This window comes from Rissa tridactyla, chromosome 2 (genome assembly GCF_028500815.1).
Source record: "Rissa tridactyla isolate bRisTri1 chromosome 2, bRisTri1.patW.cur.20221130, whole genome shotgun sequence".
Taxonomy (NCBI): domain Eukaryota; kingdom Metazoa; phylum Chordata; class Aves; order Charadriiformes; family Laridae; genus Rissa; species Rissa tridactyla.
In genome coordinates, this window is record NC_071467.1 from 47,942,386 (window position 1) to 47,962,307 (window position 19,922).

A 19,922-nucleotide genomic window follows, 5' to 3' on the forward strand; every position below is an offset into this window, starting at 1 on the left:
TTTGAAGGTGCTTGTGTATAGAGGCGTGGTACTGTGTCGGAGTTGCTGACTTTTTGTGAAATGGGCTAATCTGTCAAGTTACTTTTAAAGAATCAAGGGGAAGCAAAGCTCCAGCAGAAACTATGTTTTACTAGATAGGATGTAGCATTTTACATTAAATACCTGCACATATTGCTATAGGTAATCTCACTGTAAAGTGGCACAGGCTGTCTAAATGGAAAATCCTGTACAGTTCTGTATAATTTTTGCAAGACTTGAATCTTCAAACCAGAACATCTCAAAGCTAGTTTTCGAGTGGGATTTCAGTGCTACATGCATGCAGTGCAACCAGCTCTGATAAGTGGGGGCACAAAAGGGGTGTAGTAATCCAGAAATGTGTTGTGCCATCTATATGGGAACCAACGGGGTGGGTGTGATGGAGAACAGAGAGGCCAGCAGACACCACTGAGTGCAAAGTGAGGTGTAGCGGAAGGGGGCCAGACAGCTTCCAGATCAAACCCACTTCAGCACAAACCTAGCCCACAAACTGGAAAATCCACTCAGGTTAGTCAAAAGTAGATTTTGGATTATGTGGCTGCAAACCTTTTCGTAGCAATGCGGTGTTCTTCCTTTGGCTTTAGAAAGTGTATAGCTTTTGAAGTCTCACCTTCTTTTTGACTTTATTGTCTTGTTGCCATTATTTTTGGTATCTATTCAATGACAAGATACTACCTGTCTGGATATTACAAATTGATCTGAAATGCCACTGAAATCATTTCAGCCTAGATGCCATTGGTATAATAACTTATGCTGGAATTGCCTTTCTAAGCCATACTGCACATTTGCAGCTTAGTGTTGTGTATCTGGCAATGATCACTCTAGATCAAGGCTGCTCGTTTGTTTTTATGAAAGCCTGTTGGGTAGTTCTGTCAAGGTCTACTCCACAGGAGGCACCAGACCTCCCAGCATTTGAGGCCCACCAAATGCTGCTTTCTCTCTTTGTAGCTAAGAATACATCTGCCTCCCAAGAAACCAGGAAAACAATGAGAAGTGAAGTTTCTCAGGAATACAGGTGGTATTATTTGCCCTGAACTTCACAATATTTGCATGAAATTCATCTCCAGCTTGAGTCCAGACCAGATATCTCCATCTTGGTAGAATTGACTGAGTGCTGCAGAGGATGCTGCTAAAAAAATGGCAATGTGTGGAGTAACCAGGTTGCTAGTGAGGTTGCTTTTCATGTCTTCCCATTTTTATCAATGATCTTATTTTCTGGATTGTAAAGGGTTGCAGCCAATATTTTAAACCCAAACAAAACCAATATGATTTGTCCTTATCTGCCTATAAAAATGTCTGATGTCTGACTTCAGCTGTATTTGAGGTTTCTCTTGCATCCTTTGGCACTGAGTCCCAGTGAGTTAATTTTGGTGGAGGATGAATGAGGAAGCACTTTGAAAATGTTACTTTATCAGTTTCCAGTAATTCCGTTAATCTTTTAAATCATTAAATGTTCCCATTTCTGATATTGAATTAGAGAACAGAAATACGATCAATCCCTTTAATTCCTCTGTATTGCTTACGACACCTCACTGACTGTCTTCTCTGAATTGAACAGCCCAATGGCTAGATTTGTGAAAAATGCTTTGCACTGTGTATGTCACAGCAGTTGGCCTTTAAACAGCCAGAAATGACCGCATGACGGTGTATTCTTGTTGAGGAGGGAAAAAAAATAATCATAGAATGGTTTAGATTGGAAGGGACCTTAAAGATTGTCTAGTTCCAACCCCTGTGCCATGGGCAGGGACACCTCCCACTAGACCAGGTTTGCTCAAAGCCCCATCCAGCCTGGCCTTGAACACTTCCAGGGATGGGACATCCACAACTTCCCTGGACAGCCTGTTCCTGTGCCTCACCACCCTCATAGTGAAAAATTTCTTCCTTATATCTAATCTAAGTCTACCCTTTTCCAATTTGAAGCCATTACCCCTCGTCCTATCACTACATGCCCTTGTAAAAAGTCCCTCCCCAGCTTTCTTGTAGGCCCCCTTTAGGTGCTGGAAGGCTGCTGTGAGGTCTTCCCGGAGCCTTGTCTTCTTCAGGCTGAACAACCCCAACGCTTTCAGCCTTGTAAACTGCTATTGTAAACATCCAGCTGCTTTAACTTGCAGACTTGTATTTGTGACGTAAACAGTAAAAAATAAAAGTTTGGAGGGCATGGAGTGGAGAGCGAGGGATGGTTAGACAGAGAGGGGAAACTGCATCTCTTAGGGCTGTTTTCTAACTTATAAAATTAGTTTTATAACTCACTTTCAGTCATATAGATTAGAGCTGCTTTTACGCATCTGCTCTTTGTGTTTGAGCTGGGCAAGTCCAGGTTGGCTGCCTCTCTGACTTACTGTAAGCACACAGGGGTCTATTTTTTGTGTCAATCCATTCAGAACTATGCTGGTTTTTTGAAAGCTGCTGCCCTCCTCAAGCGGTTCTCACTGAGCTGTCACAAAATGACTACCTAGTTTCTTTCTTGAGTTAGTTAGTTTCCAGAAGAGGGAGGTGAGTAATTAAAACAATTATTTCAACTGTTGGTTTCCCTCTGTTTTGTTAGATGAGGATTTTGTAAATCTGCTAATTGTTTTTCCAGTGTTCTGGCTTAATTGGCCAGAATTCCAGATTCTGTAATTCCCAGTCCTTCAGACTTTCTAAAAGAAAGTGGCGTAAAAGCAGCAAGCATTTGCTTTTGATAACAGATTACATGCTTTTGTTGGCGTCTCTGCCTCTCAGGAACACCTGGATATAAACCATCAGTTCCCTCAGACAGGCTGAGCTTAGTTTACCACCTGGAAGTAGGTCAGGGTGACTTTCTTTACGTGCCTTTGAAAAGCAAGCGTTTCTCATCATAGCTTTTGAAGGATATGGACGAAAAACTAAGTTACTGCGGGGTAAGCTTAAAACCTGATACTTCAGCACACGCAGCTAGGTCTGCTTACACTTCCAGGTAAAACTCTTCCTTTGGCAGTAAGCATTAACTTATTCTGTGTTATTATACTGTGCACTGGTGCAGTTTTTGCACCGGTGACTGGTGGGGAAGGATTGTGTGCACGTGCAAGTGCCGTAACAAATGAAAACGTTGGCTCCAAAAGAGCTTTAGGTCATCTCTTACGTCAGTCAAGCTTGGGTCTGGTGCAATGATGACCTGCTCCTGTTACGAGCTTTTGCATGCCATGACACATCTGCGGTATATAAATATAAAATACAGGATTAGAACATCTTCTAGTGAATGTGAGGCTGTTCCTTTTCCATGGTGGCGTCCCTCAGGAATTTGCCAGTGGAAAAACTGAGTGTTCAGGAGATGATACAGAATTGAATTGAGACATCTACTTTTTTACAAGCTTGAAAAACCAAGACGTGAGGCCTTTGGGTATATCAGCATCTTGTCAGGCTCGTAGAAGGAGTAAAAGAACTGTCAATGCATTATTCAGACGTGTTGTTAATTCAAATCTGAAAAGTTCTGCCAGAGGAAAGAAGATTCTTTCCTTGTGACAGCCACCCTCTGACTCTGTCAGATGATTTATTAATTTATTCAAATGCCACATTTTTTTGTACTAACAACATCCTTTCTGCTTTGTTCCTTAAGCAATGTCACAGAGAGCGACAACACCAACCCAACTGAGAGCACACCTGTTTCCTGCTACCCTTGTAACATGATGAAATCCGAGTCCAAAGAGCCCGAGAGCACGATGCCTTTGGGAAGCCCCTCAACTGAAGCCCTGCCTTCGAGGTTATCTTGGCCAAACCATTTTTCGGGGACTGCTGAAGGCCAGAATAGAAGTGATTTCCTGCTCGATCCAAGCAAGAGCTACAGTTACCCCAGACAGAAGACTCCAGGTACGCCAAAGAGAAACTGTCCAGCACCTTTGACTTTTGACTTCGATGGGTGTGAGCTCCCGGCGGGGTACTCCCCGCTGACCCCAGCAGAGTTCACGAACACCATCTCTAACTGTCCAAAGTCGGCAAGTTACTCTCTAGACTGCACTGATGAGAAAACTCTGGGAGTCAGCAACACAAAGCAGAGCCATTCGTGTCCTGCCTTACCTCCTCGGGCACCGAAGTCAAGTGAAGAGAAAACAGTTACAGACATGTGTCCCTTGCCACTGAAAATAGATGGTGCCGAGGAGGAGTTGAAAACTGGTTCTCCAGACCTCTTGGAAGATCAGTATCTCGTTAAAAAGGGCATACAGGATACATTCTCTGTGTCTTATCCCTTCTCATCTCCCCTCCATCTCCAGTTAGCACCAAGATCTTGTGGGGATGGCTCTCCCTGGCAGCCACCTACGGACCTTTCTGGACTCTCCATAGAGGAAGTGTCTAAATCGCTGAGGTTTATTGGTCTGTCAGAAGACGTCATATCATTTTTTGTTACAGAGAAGATTGATGGCAATTTACTGGTTCAGCTTACGGAAGAAATCCTGTCAGAAGACTTTAAGCTAAGCAAATTGCAGGTTAAGAAAATACTACAGTTCATTAATGGCTGGCGGCCCAAGATGTGATGCCGACTAGTTATTAGAGAAACTGTACGCGATGTGCTCGATGCACTTCAGCTAATACATCACTTCCTGTTTTTTGCACTAAAAGCCCTTCTTGTAAATAGTAGTAGAAAAATTCTTACTATGCAGATAAACGTTTTCGAGTGGTGGATGGATATTTTTTTTTGGTTTGGTTTGTCAATAATAAAGGTAGAGAATCTGCAGAGGTGTGCCTTGTGCATCCCTGAACGTTCAACAGCTGCTAAAAACTGGACACTAAGGGAACTTTTACTTCGTAGTCTGTTAAGACTTAGTTGTATTTATTACTGAACAATTTGATGCTGAAAGACACACACCAATCCAGTTTACAGTTTTGTGTTAACTGCAAAAAAAAAATGTATTTCTTACGGGATTATTTCTGTTCAAATAATATTTGGCAACATGCTGTGACTTTCTTCCGTTTCTGTTAACAAGAAGCACGTTCAGATATACAAAAACATCATTTTGACACTACATCTGAAAATGTTAAGAGTTGCTGTGAAGTGCCACTAATACACTACTCTTGCAGCCTATTTTTACTAACAGTATCTTCCTGACTACCTGTAATGTGGATACACTTTCCGTGCGACTTTGGGCAAAAAGAGTTAAATGTTTTCAAAACAAGAGTCTTGCTCAGCTCATTGCCCAGAGGGGAGGGAGAAGGGGGATTTTCCTACTGAGCCACTCTGCCCTGGCCAATTAAAAGTTTATGACCTGTAGATTTCAAAAGTTGCTTTTGTAGTCGGATGGCTGGAGCAAGTAGCATGACTTCTGGTCGTGCAGCTTTCTCATGGGAAAAGCAGTTCAGCACACAGACTCTTCTCTCGGCAGATCCTGCTAGCGCAGCCCCTGCAATGGCCTTGCTCTGGCGAAAGGCAACCCCTCCTATTTCCTCTGCTGCTGTTACCATCCTCTGAAAATGCGCTTGATGTGCTATCCTATTCCTGCGGTCGGATCTGTGTGGGAAGGTGATAGTACTCCTGTAGGATGCCTTTGAAATAAAGCATTAGCGAGGTGGGAGCAGAAACAGCGCCTTACATGCTGGTAAGAAGGGGCCAAGTGAGGGTTTGGGCCATGCCTTGGGAAGTGCTTGTGATGTTTGAGTTCACCTGTCCTGTTTGCAGTGGATGCAGGAGGATGCGTGTGTCAAAGTGGGAGGAACCGTAGCATCGTAAGATGTGCTAATTCAGTTGCCCAGCTGCAAAAACTCACTGCAATAGATGTCACATGGAGGCAGCAGTCAAAAGGGAGCACAGAAATGGGAAGGGGACATTAGGCTGCCCCTGGAGACCTTTCAAATTTAACTGTTTCGAAGGCTAGAAATAGGATTAACTTTTGTTAGTCCGTTAGCTGATGTCTTGTGCTTGGTAGAGCTCTCTGAATTATGTCTAAATAACCCCAGGATCCTCTGCTTTTGTAGTACTGATTGCAGGGATTCAGGAAACAGTCCGTGGTGTCCATCCTCAGCAACCGTGCGTGCCCAGGATCCTCAGGTGGTCAGAGCCAGGGATGCTGGAGCAGCTTCACCTTCATCCGCTGCTGAGCAGAGCCCTGGACAGGGTGACACCATCACCTGCTTTTCTTACCTTTTTGAAGTACAAAAAATCTCACTTTTTCCATTGTAGAGCACGTAGTGGGAGCATCAAGAGGAAATACAGAGGAGGGACAAAATGAGAGGCTGCTGTTGCCTGTTCTCTCAACCATATTGACTCATTAAAAAGAATTTCCTGCAAATGGAGTTTCCTGTTGCCCGGGCAAATTTCATGTCATGTCTCCATGCGGAAGTCAAGATGCATCATTTGTCTTGCAATAATTCAAACCACCGGTTCCCAACCAGAGAGCAAAGCCCAATTGACGTGGGTACTAGAAAGCAGTGAGCCAAAAAACATCCCAATAGAAAAACCCCAAGAGTTCATAATCCTACTCTTTTTCTTAATGTATTGACTTTTAGCAACAGATCAATAGCTTTCTCCGGGTGCATTTTAATTAGCGTCCTAACATATTTTAGCTGCAAGTAAGACTAAATCAAATCCAAGTACTGTTCAGATGTGTATGCTTGTTGGTAGGCATGTGCAAGTTGAAGTCAACTGCATTTATCCCTCACTATGTCCAATGAGCATTCAGATTTGAAAGGGCCAAATTTTAAATGTCAGGTACTTCTGTTTGTTTTACTTGGCTTGTTAATTCCAGGTAAAGTAAGTAAAAAATTCCAGGTAAAATAAGTAAAATAGCTCTCTCTCTCAAAAAAAAAAAAAAAAGGCAGTCTTGTAATATTAACATTAAATATTTCGGATGCCCCTAGGATATTAACATCCTCAAGAAAATAACGTTGTTTGACTGCGGATGGATACCTGTTCTGTTATCTCTGTTTACCTGCTTGGAATGTTTTTTCTGGCCATCACCCTGGTGGAATTTGCAAATTTGCATTCATGAGCGTGCTGCATTAAGATGGCGTATGCATAGACCAAAATAAAACTGGCCTGTTGAAAGGCCCAGAAATGTGCAATGATTTCAGAAGCAGATCCTGTGTGCAAAAGTACAGCTAAAGCCTCTAATTGCAAACTTGCTATTGATGTCCTTCCAGTTGTCTTGCTCTGGCTTGGCACTGCTTACTCATTTTTATGCATAATATGTTAGCATTTCACTTTTCTTTTGCCCTTAGCAGCTCATCATCTTAATTTTCCAAGCCATTTTTTGCAATTTAGGTGTTCCTAACCTTTGTGTTGTGTGAATTAGATGACTGCGGCGTCAAGCCACCTGCTGTGATGTCCAAGCTGAACTGAAGCATCTGCTCTGGTGAAATCAGGAGACGGAGTAGAATCATAGAATCATAGAATCATAGAATCATAGAATTGCTGAGGTTGGAAGGGACCTTTAAGATCATCGAGTCCAACCTTTAACCTACCCTGACAAAAGCCACTTCTAAACCATGTCCCTAAGTGCCCCATCTACCCTTTTTTTAAACACCTCCAGGGATGGTGAATCCACCACCTCCCTGGGCAGCCTATTCCAATGTTTAATAACCCTTTCAGTGAAAAAATGTTTCCTAATATCTAATCTAAACCTCCCCTGACGTAACTTGAACCCATTTCCTCTCGTCCTATCACTTGTCACCAGGGAGAAGAGGTCAGCCCCCATCTGAGTATGGTGGCTCGGCCTCTCCACCGCTGTGTAGGTAGCCAGGCTATGGCAACACTGATGCCCATGGGATCTAATTTATTTGCTTTCCTCTTGAGCTTTGTTGCCATGGTGTTCAGGGGGTCAGGACCATCCTCAGCGCTGTAGAAGGAAGGCTGAACAAGGCAGACCAATGTGAATGTGTCGATCTCATGGAAAGTCCCTGGCAATAAATGGATGTTGGCACCTTTGAAATGGGGCAGGAGCTAAGTCCTTCAGGCCTTAGCAGAGAACCACACAGTCCCTTTAGAAGGATGGGGTGTAAAACCTGGCGACTTTAATCTGTTAAATGTTACAAAATGCTGCATTGCTTATTGTACTTTGAGATGGAGGGTAACTTTAATGTTCCCACTGTGATTAGGAAGTATCTGAAAACTCTGGGGAATATCCCTGTGATATGAACTTTTTACCAGCTGATGTGAATAGGAGGAGACAACACTCAGGGTTTGATAGGACTTGCAAACCGCCCTAGCAAACCGAGCAGCGCCGGGCACTCTCTTGTGGGAGTCCCTTGCTGCTGAGAAGCTGACATGAGGTCTTGCCTGATTTGGTGCAACCCAACCGGCCTGTGCAATGAGTGATCCCAGGCAGCTCCCAAGCACGGCTCGGAGGTTAGCAACGGGGAAAGCAGCCTGGTTTTGAAGAGAAGTGGAGTTCACCCATGTTGATACGAGCTCTGTTGTTTGTCCTTGGGGCCTGAGAGAAGGCTCTGGCCCATTTTATCTGCTAACAGAGATGTAGCTATTGAGTTCAGACAACACGTGTCATGCCAGAGTGGACCTAGAGTCTTCTACTTTTTCACGGCACTCTGCTAAAATAGCCCAACCCTAACCTTGGACTTCTTTCCTCAGATTAAATAAATGTAAGGCCTCTGGTGCTTATTTAGTGATCGATGTCTGAAGTTGTGTGTCATCCTTGGGGGTTTTGTTTGTCTGGGGGTTTTGGTAGCAAAAAAATCTGGTGTGTCATTCTGTATGGAGCCGTCTCTTTGTCCTGCACCAAGAAACACATCCTTTCTATGCAACAGTTGCATGGCAGCGCAAGGACTGATGCTGCCTTCAGCGGCGAAAGCTGGATTCTGACATGGGGGCTTTTCTGGAGGTGGACACGGAATCGACCAGGGGAGGAATGGGGAGGAAACTTGAGGGGAAATGCTGGTTTCCTTTAAATGCTCGTTGTGCCTAGGATTAAGACTCTTTGTGTTGCTGCCTGGCTGGCTAACCAAAGCTGTATTGAAATCAAGTGCATATTTGCGTTCTTATTCTTGCCGTTTTGTAAAAATTGCCTACGGCTAGAAATTTAGAGACAGAAAACATTTGGTCCATCCAAAATTGGAAGGAAAATGTATTTTGAAGTGTTCTTTGCAGCTAGAAGCAAGGGTTGAAGTAACTGCAAATTGCACAGTTTTTTCCAATACAACAATTTTACTTGCCACTTTAATTGACTTTATTCCACAACAACAGCTTCAAGAGAAACAGCGTGAATAGCGATGTTTGTCGCAAAAAAACACCACGTTTCAAATCTGTCTGTAAATACTTGAAGTGTTTTCCCCTATCTTTTCTTCTTGAGTCAACTCCTTGATTGTGTCCCCGCTACATAAAGTGTGCTGGCACCAGTTCCTTGCGTGCTGCCCGGGGGGGTGCCTGCCTGCGGGCCAGGCGGGGGGTACACCACGCTACCTAAAAGCCAAACACCAGCCCTGTGTGAAAGGACAAGGGCTTCGCCCAGCTCTCCTGGCTCCTCTTTTTGATGCTGTGAAATTGCAGCTTTCCCGTGTATGAGCTAGAAGGTACGAATGAAATCCTAATACAAGTGAGGGATTGTCCATTTTCTTCATGGTATTAGGGGTGGCAGGGCAGTAGGGAAACGCAGGCCCCTTGTTGAGACCTAGCAATAAATGACTCTTCATTTGTTACGTCTTAAACTCCTAATAGTCCAGGAGTTGTTCAGACTTTACCATTTCTGTGCGTAATAACCAAATTTTCAGCGTGCAAATCTGCAGAGTGATTCTCTTGACTTGGACAATCTTCTGAATTATATTCAAAATCTCTGTTAGTTCTTAGCTCTTTAGGTTCACTTTGGGTAGGTCAAAAAAGTACATTTCCGTTATAAAACGAAGCATGGGTTTTGTGGAATTCTGTGCTGTTTTGGGCTTTTGTGTAAAAGGCTGAAGGCAGATTATTATTTAAACCAGGTGCAAATAAATATCCCTGTAATGTATATGAACAAATTTAAACCGCGTATTGTAAGTATATAAACTGTATATTAAAGACGCTATTTTCATGATATTTCAAACGTGTACAGAATTTGTTGTACGGAATTGGTTGGGTTGCTTGTATTATATAAAATGGTTTTTGTTCAGTAATTTCACTGACTTATCCTCTTGCTCATCTCGGTATAATTTGGAAATAAGCACTTCTCAAATAGTGAATTTACAAAGTAAGATTGGTTTAATCGAGAGGAGTGATCAGACTTTTGCATTTAACCTCTCAAGACACATTACTTTTCCCTGTCTTGTAATTTCACGTGGTCCCCTTCAGCAAGAGCATCGAGCTGTGTGTTCCCCACAGAATTTGTTGCCAGATAGCTTTCCTGTCTCCAGCAGATATTCACCTAAAACACTATTTTCCCAGGCCCTCAGCCGATTATCTTTGTTTTAGAGAAATGCAGTCAATTATAATTTGGATATGCTTTCAAGTGCAAAGACCACGCGCAAGTATTTCTGCTTTGCAAAATGTCGCTGAAGCATTTATTGGGTGGGGAGAAAATAAGAGACAAAACAACGTTGTGCTCTGGATTGTCTGCTCACGTTCCCTCCAATATTGGCAACAGGGGGAAATGTCAGCTCTACAACCACCCACACGTCATGCAGGTAAGGTGCTGTTGTGCCAAATTCCCCTTGGGCTGAACCTTCTTTCGCTCGTACTAGGCCAAAAGAAAGTTGTGGAGGGTTTTATGGAGGGACTGGTATGTTTATGAGAAATAAAGCAGGGCAGAATCTGCAACAATGGTTGCCATTGGATTTGAGACAGATGGGGTTTACTTGCCTCCAGCCCTCACATCTGGGAGAGGGGAGAAGCGTGTCTGGAGGCAGGATGTGCATCGTGTGGGTTGGGGAACAGAGAGAAGCAGAGTTGCTTTCACAAGTTAAGAAAAATCTCTTCCGCCATGAGCAGGGCTGTCTAGGGCACATCTCTGCTCCGCTCTCCAAGGAGGGGAAAGGAAAATAATTAATTTTCTGAATGCTCTGGTCAGTTGGTTCCAGGTTAGGCAAAAGGGTCTACAGGAAAGCATTCAGTGCAGGAAGGGGAAGGGAAGGGCTATAGCCCAAGCCAAAATGTGGCCATCCCCCTATCAGGGAAGAGCTCTTCTAAGACAGGTGTTTTCTGTTTACGTGTGTGTGTTATAGTAGTCATCAAGCCTGACATAAATCTCCTGTCTGACTCTAATCACCATGGCTACCTGTAAATGTGAATAAGGAATGCAGGCAGGGGAGGGACCTGAAAACACAGCTCTCTTTGGGAAGTGCAAGCTTAACACTTGTGGACATGCTGCTCCTCTTCGTATCATAAATTTGCTAATTAGACCTCCCCTAGATCTGTTAGGTGTGTATGTACCCTGTTCTCGCTCTCGCTGGGGCTCCTGTCCTTGAGTCGAGTTGCTATAGGATTCAGGATATTGAGAGAGCCTGACGTCCTGTCTCATGTTGCCAGTGACTAATCACTGAAGTCCTTAGTTGCAGTAGACTGTGCTAGCTCAGGTCATCACTGCTCGGGGCACTCTGCACCATGCTCTGTTGCCCAGATATAAACATGCTTTATGTCATCAGATGCACATGTCCTGTGCAACCACTTTCTCCTGTGCACAGGGTGACCAAAAGCTGCAAACCTGGGCGAAGTTCTCCTGTTCTCCCTTTGTTTCACGTCACGAGCAGATGGTGGGATTTGCCACTGAAGAATGAACAGAAAATCTGGGCTGCTTGGGCAGCTGCCCTCAGTGATTTTGCCCAGGCCCTCGATGCTGCTGGACCATCTCCATAGCAGCCTTGCTCCCATGGCAGCAAGATTTTTAAGGGTTCCCTTGGCACCCGTTGCTAACCACTGCCTCTGCCTCTATGGGCAGCTGTTGGAATGGCAGCTCTGGGGGTTATGCAAAAACTCAAGATTAATTGTATTCTGTACATAGATTATTTTTTTTCTTCTCTTGCCTGTGGTTATCATGCTCAGTGAAGATCAACTTTTGTTGAAAGTTGATGGTATTTATATTTTTATTCAGTTGCCTGGATCCAGTGTTTCTCCTTTCCCAGGATAAAAGCATCGCTATTCATTTTCATTCGGCACAATGAAAAGCTGACACGAAGAGCGGCTTTGAGAAGAAGGTGTCTTCTCCCTGTTCTCACCATCAAATTCCAAAGGTGGGAAGCTCAAGATGGATAACCAGGCCGCCACAATGTGAGCATAGAAATATGACCCAATTCTTTCTTTATTGCTCAATGAGACCTCAAAATGCCCTTGACTCCTGGGCGGGACAAAAGGAATGTGGTGCCAAACACGCTTGGATTAAATGAAAACCATTCCTCACAGGGAGTCTGGGGTAGGAGGGAGAAGAATGAAAAGAAAGAAAACAGGGAGAAAGGAGACAGCATATTTGAGGTGCCAAGTCTAAGGACCTGGCAATGAAGCAGAGGGATGTGTCCTCTTGCTTTGTGTGGCGGTGGCTGCTGTAGTACTTGTACGTGCCACACAGCGTCAGACTGGCACACGGCCGCCGACAGATGAAACCAGCTGGAGGGGCTGCAGAGGGTGATAGATGGGCTCATGGATCTCATTAGGACTCTCTGCCAATCCCATAAAAGCTCTGCCACAAGAAGGAGCTGCTTTAATTGCGCTGCTGCTATTCCATTATACAGTATCAACAATTATTCTTAATGAATATGGGGGTCAGTGAAGCAGGTCTCCAGGGCTGGGTTTCCGGTGGATTAGTGCAAACAGAAAGCAGGAGGAAGCTCTAATGGGTCGACGCTGTTCAGAACTGGCAGAGCCCTGAAGAACTGCATGTATCTTGGCTAATCTTATTTATTTAACTGCAGCTCTGGAAGTGGGAGAAATGTATGACAGCTAGAAACTATCCTAAATGCTAGTTCCAGATAGCCTTTGCTCCTGAATAATGAAGCACAGGCCATCCTGTAAGCAGTCCACCAGTTTCCTCCTGAAGACAATGTGTATTTTTATCCTTCAAAAAGAACCATAGAATGGTTTGGGTTGGAAGGGACCATTAAAGATCATCTAGTTCCAACTAGATCTGCCATGGGCAGGGACACCTCCCACTAGACCAGGCTGCTCAAAGCCCCATCCAACCTGGCCTTGAACATTTCCAATGACGGGGCATCCACAACTCCTCTGGGCAACCTGTAGCTGTGTCCCCCCAACCTCATCATAAAAAATGTCATCTTTATATCCAATCTAAATCTACCCTCTTAAGTTTAAAACCATTGTCTCTTGTCCTGTCACTACATGCCTTGGTAAAAAGGCTCTCTCCATCTTCCTTATGAGCCCCCTTTATATATTGAAAGGACGCTATAAGGTCCACAGCCTTCTGTTCTCCAGGCCTTACAACCCTAACTCTCTCAGCCTTTCTTCAAGGGAGAGGTGTTCCAGCCCTCTGACCATTTTCATGGCCCTGAAATTTCTCCTTTTACTAACAAATCAGTGAAACTGCAGTAGAGATGGGAATGGCCCTCTGTCTACATCTGTCCCACATAGGTCTGTGTAACCACAGACTCTTGCCGTGTTACTCTTGCCTTACTATTAATTTCTCGAAAGTTTTTGTCTTCTGCTTCCTGTAATGAAAGGCAGTGGTAGTTAAACACTTCTCTCTCACCTATCTAGTAAGCTTTCCAATAACCCTTCCTTCCTGACTTCAAAAAAAAAAAAAGTAAGGGCACATATTGTTTCTTCTTTTTTTTTTTTGAGTCTTCTCTGCTGCAGCTGGTTTATTGAAACAAGGAAGTGTCATTTCACAGGGTCTCCGACGTTAACTTTGGCTTTTTTTTCTTGTGCAATGCTAAAAACTAGGACTTGGCAACTGAGCCTCCAGCGGGAGCGCAGCAGGCCAAGGATAAAAAGCCCACTAATTAAAGAAGCGACAAACAGAACAAATCCAGCTTTCCCAGCTTGACCTACAAACCCGAAACAGCATATCGTTTCATTTTGTCACCCTCCTCTGCTACCTTTTGGCCTGCAGAGACTGACTGGGTGCCTCTTGTCACGGGTGACGGGACGGTTGCAGCGGGTGGGTGGCTGTCTCTGCCTCTGGTCCCACACGGAGCCCTGCTAGTATGTCCAGGCAAAGCAGCCCATCCTTTTCCTGCCCTGCTCCTGCCGGCTGCATCCCTCTTGTGCTGAGAGCTTTAACCTCTGAGCTTCCATTGCAGACTAACTTGCTGTAGGGTGATATCCCCTTATAAAAGCACGTAACTAACGTTTACAAAATAACCCACAGCTGTTGAGCGCAGGGAACTGTTTTAAGGACCACAAAGCTTTCAGTTGACAGAGTTTCTTTCATTCTTCTTCCCTAGGGTCTTCATGTGTAAAATGAACCCGTCACCAAGCCCAGTGTATGGCACAATATTTCTGCTCCTACTGGCCTGAAAGCGGGTTGGTTACTTCCTCAGCTTCCTGTGGAGGAATACATTCCTGAGTATTTCTGAGATACCTTCAGCTACTGTTTAGTTGCTTCCTAAGCATATATAATGTGACTGATATTTGATAACTAGCAGCTGGAATTTGATTTTTGTAGCTTATCCAAATGGCTTGTGTTCATATTTCCTTAACCCAGTGTTTTTACAAGAAAATCAAAATACCTACCTAAAGCAAAACTATATAGATTATTCATGAAAATTGGTGCCATCTTATTCCTACTGATGGCTTTAAACAGAAAAAACAGAGAAGGGCAAAGCACAAGTAAAAGGAGTTATATTTAGGCTGCAGGTTCTTACTCTTAAAGTTGAAATCTCAGAGCTGACCATGAACCTGCCTGGAGCCATGAATTTCCATATACAAGATGCAGCTTTGAAATCTTTTTCAAAGTCTTACTTTTGAACTGTGGAAAACCAGAGATGAGAAGGCAGTTTCTAAAAGACAGAGGAGAGGCCTCTCTGACACACTGTGCCTTTCATCTCCAAACACAAAGGACCAACATAGAGACGAAGAGCCAGCGTAAGCTGAGCCGCAGTGGCTCAGCCTGAGGTTGCAGCTCGGTATCGCCTCCCTCACAGCAGCCCCAAGCAAAGAGCATGGCAAAGGAATGGGAACAGGACACACCGGGACATTTCTTGGGACTGCTTTCCCCGTCTCCAGGGATTTACATCTTAGGAGCTTTCAGGGACAGTAGTAGTATTTTGTATTTAAAAGTCACTGTCTTCACTAATGAATTTCAAAGTTTCATGCTAAAATGCAAAATTTTACCTGAAACTTATGTTGGGTTTTATTCAGAAGCACGAGGCAAAAATGAAGATTTTAGGAACAGATGAATTTAAAGCCTCCTGAGCCACCACTAAAACAATATCAGCCCGTTGTGTTTGTAAACCATCTGTGACTCTGCTGCTGGTATTTTTGTTCTTGCATGCTTTTCCAAGGTGTTACAACTTTCTGTTGGTACTTACGGAGCTTGAGATTCATGCAATAACCTGTGGAGCACCTTGAATTAGGGGATGCTTCTTTCTGACTGGGTTAAAAAAAAAAAAAGCCCTCCCAATTCTCAAGGGATGCAGTTTGCACCTGCTCATTCATGGGGATCTAAAGGAAACATGCCCAAATACCAAGGAACAAAGTAAATGTTGCCTTGGACCCTAAACCTTAGCATTTCTCAAGTTCTGTGTGAAACCAACCTTACTGCATGGGCTTCTGCATTTATTTCTCAGACAAAATTCATCCTGAAATGAAATAATACGATTTTTAGAAGCCAGAGGGGATTTCAGCCAAGGAACTAAGACAACATTCATCAGCAAAATTTGACCCAAGGTGTTATTGAGCCACTTACGCCTGTGTTATACATCAGAAAAATTCTTCCCAGAGAGCCATCCTCCATAAGAGCCACTGCGTATTGCTCTGCATTTTGCAATAAGCCAAGTTCATAAATGCATTTTTAATTGATGTAATGGAAGACTTGGAATTTTTTTGGGGAAAAAAAGGACTATAATTCCTTCAATTATACTGAAATATATCAGATCATTTTAAATGGGTGTCTTCTGGAAGGCTTTGCTGTTTCTTCATTTTTAATACTTACCATAAGCTATTTCAGATGGGAGCTCTTTAAAAGTGAGAGCATCAATAAAAGGTTTTTAAAAGCAGGCTAGCCTCTGATTAGCTCGGTCTTTTGCTAAAGCTGGGTTATATTACTGAATGCAGGTGCATGTATGCACCTGTGTGTCTGTGTATATATGCATGTAACTTACAAAAAAGGCATGAATAAAAAAATCGTCTGCTGCTTACTGTACAGCTTAAGTGCTTCTGTGATGCTGAAAACACGAATTTTTCCAGCATGTGAGAACAAGCAAGTGAACTTGCCTGACAGACAGGAAGCAAAATCTGTTTGTGAAGACAGACTGACGCTTCAAGTGCAGGGAAATGGGAAAAGGGTAATCCAGGCTCCCTTTTAAGTTCGCTTAATAATAAGGTTTTCTTCTCTGCTGAGAAAATCAAAGATTACATTCACACAGGTAAAGGGCTTTTTTAGTTTGATTGTTTTAGCTGAGTTTCTTTATGCAATTTTCCATTTGATTTAATTCTATTTAGTATGATAAATGCTGTTTAATCTGAAATTCTTTTTCTTCATTTTCAAGTATGAAAAACAGAGATGAAAGATTAGCTTCTAGTGACCTACATCAAAATATAATTTGGCTGGAAATGAAATGAATTTGGATTTAGTTGTATCTCTTGGATAGTTTTGCTGCAACAACAAATCTTCATAAAGTTAAGCTGCCTCTGCTCAAGGAATGGAAGAGGTGTGTTCAGCTGAGCTGTGAGAAGCTCCTGCGGTCTCTGCCCTGTCTGTGTGTGTCTGACTGGAGTCAATGCCATCAGATCCTCAAAATGTAAAGGAATTTAGGATTTTAAAGTAAGATTACTGCAGCAGCTTTTCATGGTTTAATTATTTTATATTGGAGGCTGCTGAATGATGCGTTCGGTGAGCTGATTGCTTTTCAGAGAGCATTAAAAGATTTAGTTGCTCCCTGTTTCAAACATTTGGAAATTTTCATGCTGGGATTGAAGGGAGCTGTGGAGCAAATCGTGTCTCTCCCCGGGTGCTGGCAGCTCGCTTCCTTGGTAGCTTGGGCTGTGTGGAAGGAATTGTGACAAAATGTAATTATTTTGGATTTAAGCTTTTTTGTAACTTGGTCTGTGTTTTGTCTCTCAGCTGTATAAAAGGCAATATGCACTGGTTGTTGGGTTTTCTTAATCGCTAAGTATTAATGGCAAGTATTAATACAGCATTTTTCCCCTGCTCTGCTGGTGGCACTGGTCTCGTTGGGTGCCCACTGCCTGTGCTGGTCCTGGGCGTGTGGCTGCGGTGGGGAGCTGGCACCTCTCAGTCAATGCAGAGCGAGCACCTCCAGGCAAACGTCTCTTCAGGTCTGGATGTCCTGATTTACCTCAAGGTGTTATCTGAATTATTTCAGCATAATTGAAGGAATTATAGTCCTTTTTTTCCCCAAAAAAATTCCAAGTCTTCCATTACATCAATTAAAAATGCATTTATGAACTTGGCTTATTGCAAAATGCAGAGCAATAAGCAGTGGCTCTTATGGAGGATGGCTCTCTGGGAAGAATTTTTCTGATATATAACACAGGCGTAAGTGGCTCAATAACACCTTGGGTCAAATTTTGCTGATGAATGTTGTCTTAGTTTCTTGGCTGAAATCCCCTCTGGCTTCTAAAAATCGTATTATTTCATTTCAGGATGAATTTTGTCTGAGAAATAAATGCAGAAGCCCACGCAGTAAGGTTGGTTTCACTTAAGGGCAGCTTATGTGCCATTGCGTGCTCCTTTCCTCACTGTACCATGGTGGGAGTGTTGCTGCTGGGGTTGCCATCCATCCTCCTCCTCAGTGGGGAAATACCCGAAAATCGCGTATCCCAAGAGCGAACAGTTCTGCTTACAACACTGCAAGTATCGCATGAAAGCTGTTTACAGAAAAATTAGTTTCTTTTGGACGGTGTGCAGGAGTCATAAAAATCTCTTTGCACCAAGGTCCCTTTGCCCAGCACCCCCTCCCCAGGGGGCTGCCGGCTGGCCGCACGGTTGGGTACAGCAGCAATGGAGGCTGTCAGGGCTGGCTCGGAGTGAACGTGATATCAAATCGTAGGGATTGTTTTTTACCGTGAACAGTTTAAAACTTCTTGTCAGCATGGTTGCGCGTGCTATGAATTCTAATCGTAATTTTCTTCTGTACTGATTACAATAAAGATGCCGTTTTTTTAGAGCCAGAGTCAGGGCTCGCCTGTGGTGGCTGTGGCCTGCTGCTCCGCGTGGCCAGTGGGGACGCCTGTCGCATCGCCTGTGAAGCTGAGGACAACCATGTCCACCCATCCTCCTCTCCTCATTGCCAAATTTCCCCACTTTGTCTGGCCTGGCCTCGGACCCTCCCCCCATGACAGCTGAACGCCCCCTGGGCTGTCTCCCTGCTCCTCCATGAGCCCTCGGCCTGGGCGGCTGTGGTGGATCCGCAGCTCAGCCCCGGCCTGGGCAGGGCCAGACCGGGCAGCTGGGAGAGCTCTGCCTGACTGCAATGGCTGAGGCAGGCTCAGCAAACACAGAAGCTTGTTAGGAGCCTACAGAGGCAGCCCGAGCTGGAATTGGATTCCTTTTTGATTTAGTTTCTGTTCGAGTCCTCTTACCTGGGAGACGCAGCCATGCCCTGGGGGGGTGCTCATGTTGCTCACGCGCAGATCTTGGGCTGCCTTCGCTCCTTTCTCTAGACGGTTTATATCAATTGCACTCTCCCCTCGCCAAAGCATTTTATCACGGCCCTTCTGAAGGGTCATCTGTCTCACCAGCACGTCCCTGCAAAGCCTGTAAACTTACAAAAGATCAATAGGTTCATAAAGTAGAAGTTAAGGTGATGTTGCCCTGCTTCCTGCTTTAAAATTTAGGTTTCTGAGATGATTGCTTTTTCTCACCCTGTGGGGTTTTCAAGGCTTGTCTGATCGGTGTTTAGGAGAAGCTCAAGTGTCTGACAAGCCTTTTGAAAACAAAGCAAAACCTGAGTTGTCCTCTCTCCTTCCTTCAAAGGAAGCCCTAACATCAGAGTATGTTCTTGGAGAAGATGTCCCCTGCTCCACGCCATACAGATAGCTCACCCATTATCACGGGGCAAGGAAGAAACAAAATCCCCGGTGCTATACAGCTGTACAACGTAGTTCTAGTTCTTTTGAATTCTCATGTTGGAAATTCTTTAAATCCTCTTTTGGTGTGGATTTCACTTGCTAAGCCATAATAAAATGGATAAATCTAATAATTTCTTTGAATTTGATTCCACTTGCACTTTCTCTTTCCTAAGCAGCTTTTTGTGTCATGAAAACAAGGGTCCAGTTTGTATTTAATAGTTCATCTGTTTAATAGTTAATCTCATGACATTTCTCTGCATCTGGAGGAAAATACCCGGGACAATAACGCTGGCTAATAATATCAAACTGATGAGCAAAGAAATAGCACCCACATTCTCAGCTGATGATGTGGCAAAGATCAAGAAATTCTGCAAAGCTCAAACTAAAGTAAGTTATAAATTGCACTAATACTGGCTAATGGATAATGAGATTCCATTCTAATGTTGGTAATGTGCAATGTAAGTGTTTGCTGTTTCTTAAATAGGATATCTTTGACCATTTAAGCAAGTCTTTAGCACCAAACGTTCATGGCCATGAGTATATTAAAAAAGCCATTTTGTGTATGCTACTGCGGGGTAATGAGAAAGTTCTCAACAATGGGACACGCATTAAAGGAGACATCAATATCTTATTATTAGGTAAGAGCATGTAGAGTTAATAGTGCATTGATAAGTTATTTTATTATCCCCCCTCCTATCATGCCAATGGAGTTCTGTTATACAATATTAGCAAGAAAATAAAAGCCAACTCAGTACAAAGACTCATTTCGTCTTATACAAGAATGTTTGTTAGTGTCTTAGGATCAATTTATTTTATCCTT

General features: G+C 43.6%; 1 protein-coding gene across 6 annotated transcripts in view; it reads left to right on the forward strand.

Annotated features, from left to right (window-relative positions):
- Positions 1-8,604, forward strand: part of GAREM1 (GRB2 associated regulator of MAPK1 subtype 1) — a 105,683-nt gene extending 97,079 nt beyond the window's left edge. For all 6 annotated transcript variants that reach the window (XM_054193562.1, XM_054193566.1, XM_054193563.1 and 3 more), the window contains one exon: positions 3,611-8,604. In XM_054193562.1, the coding sequence (XP_054049537.1) occupies positions 3,611-4,523 (913 nt within the window). In that variant the 3' untranslated portion in view covers positions 4,524-8,604. The remainder of the gene's footprint in view (positions 1-3,610) is intronic.
- Positions 8,605-19,922: the final 11,318 nt, after the last annotated feature.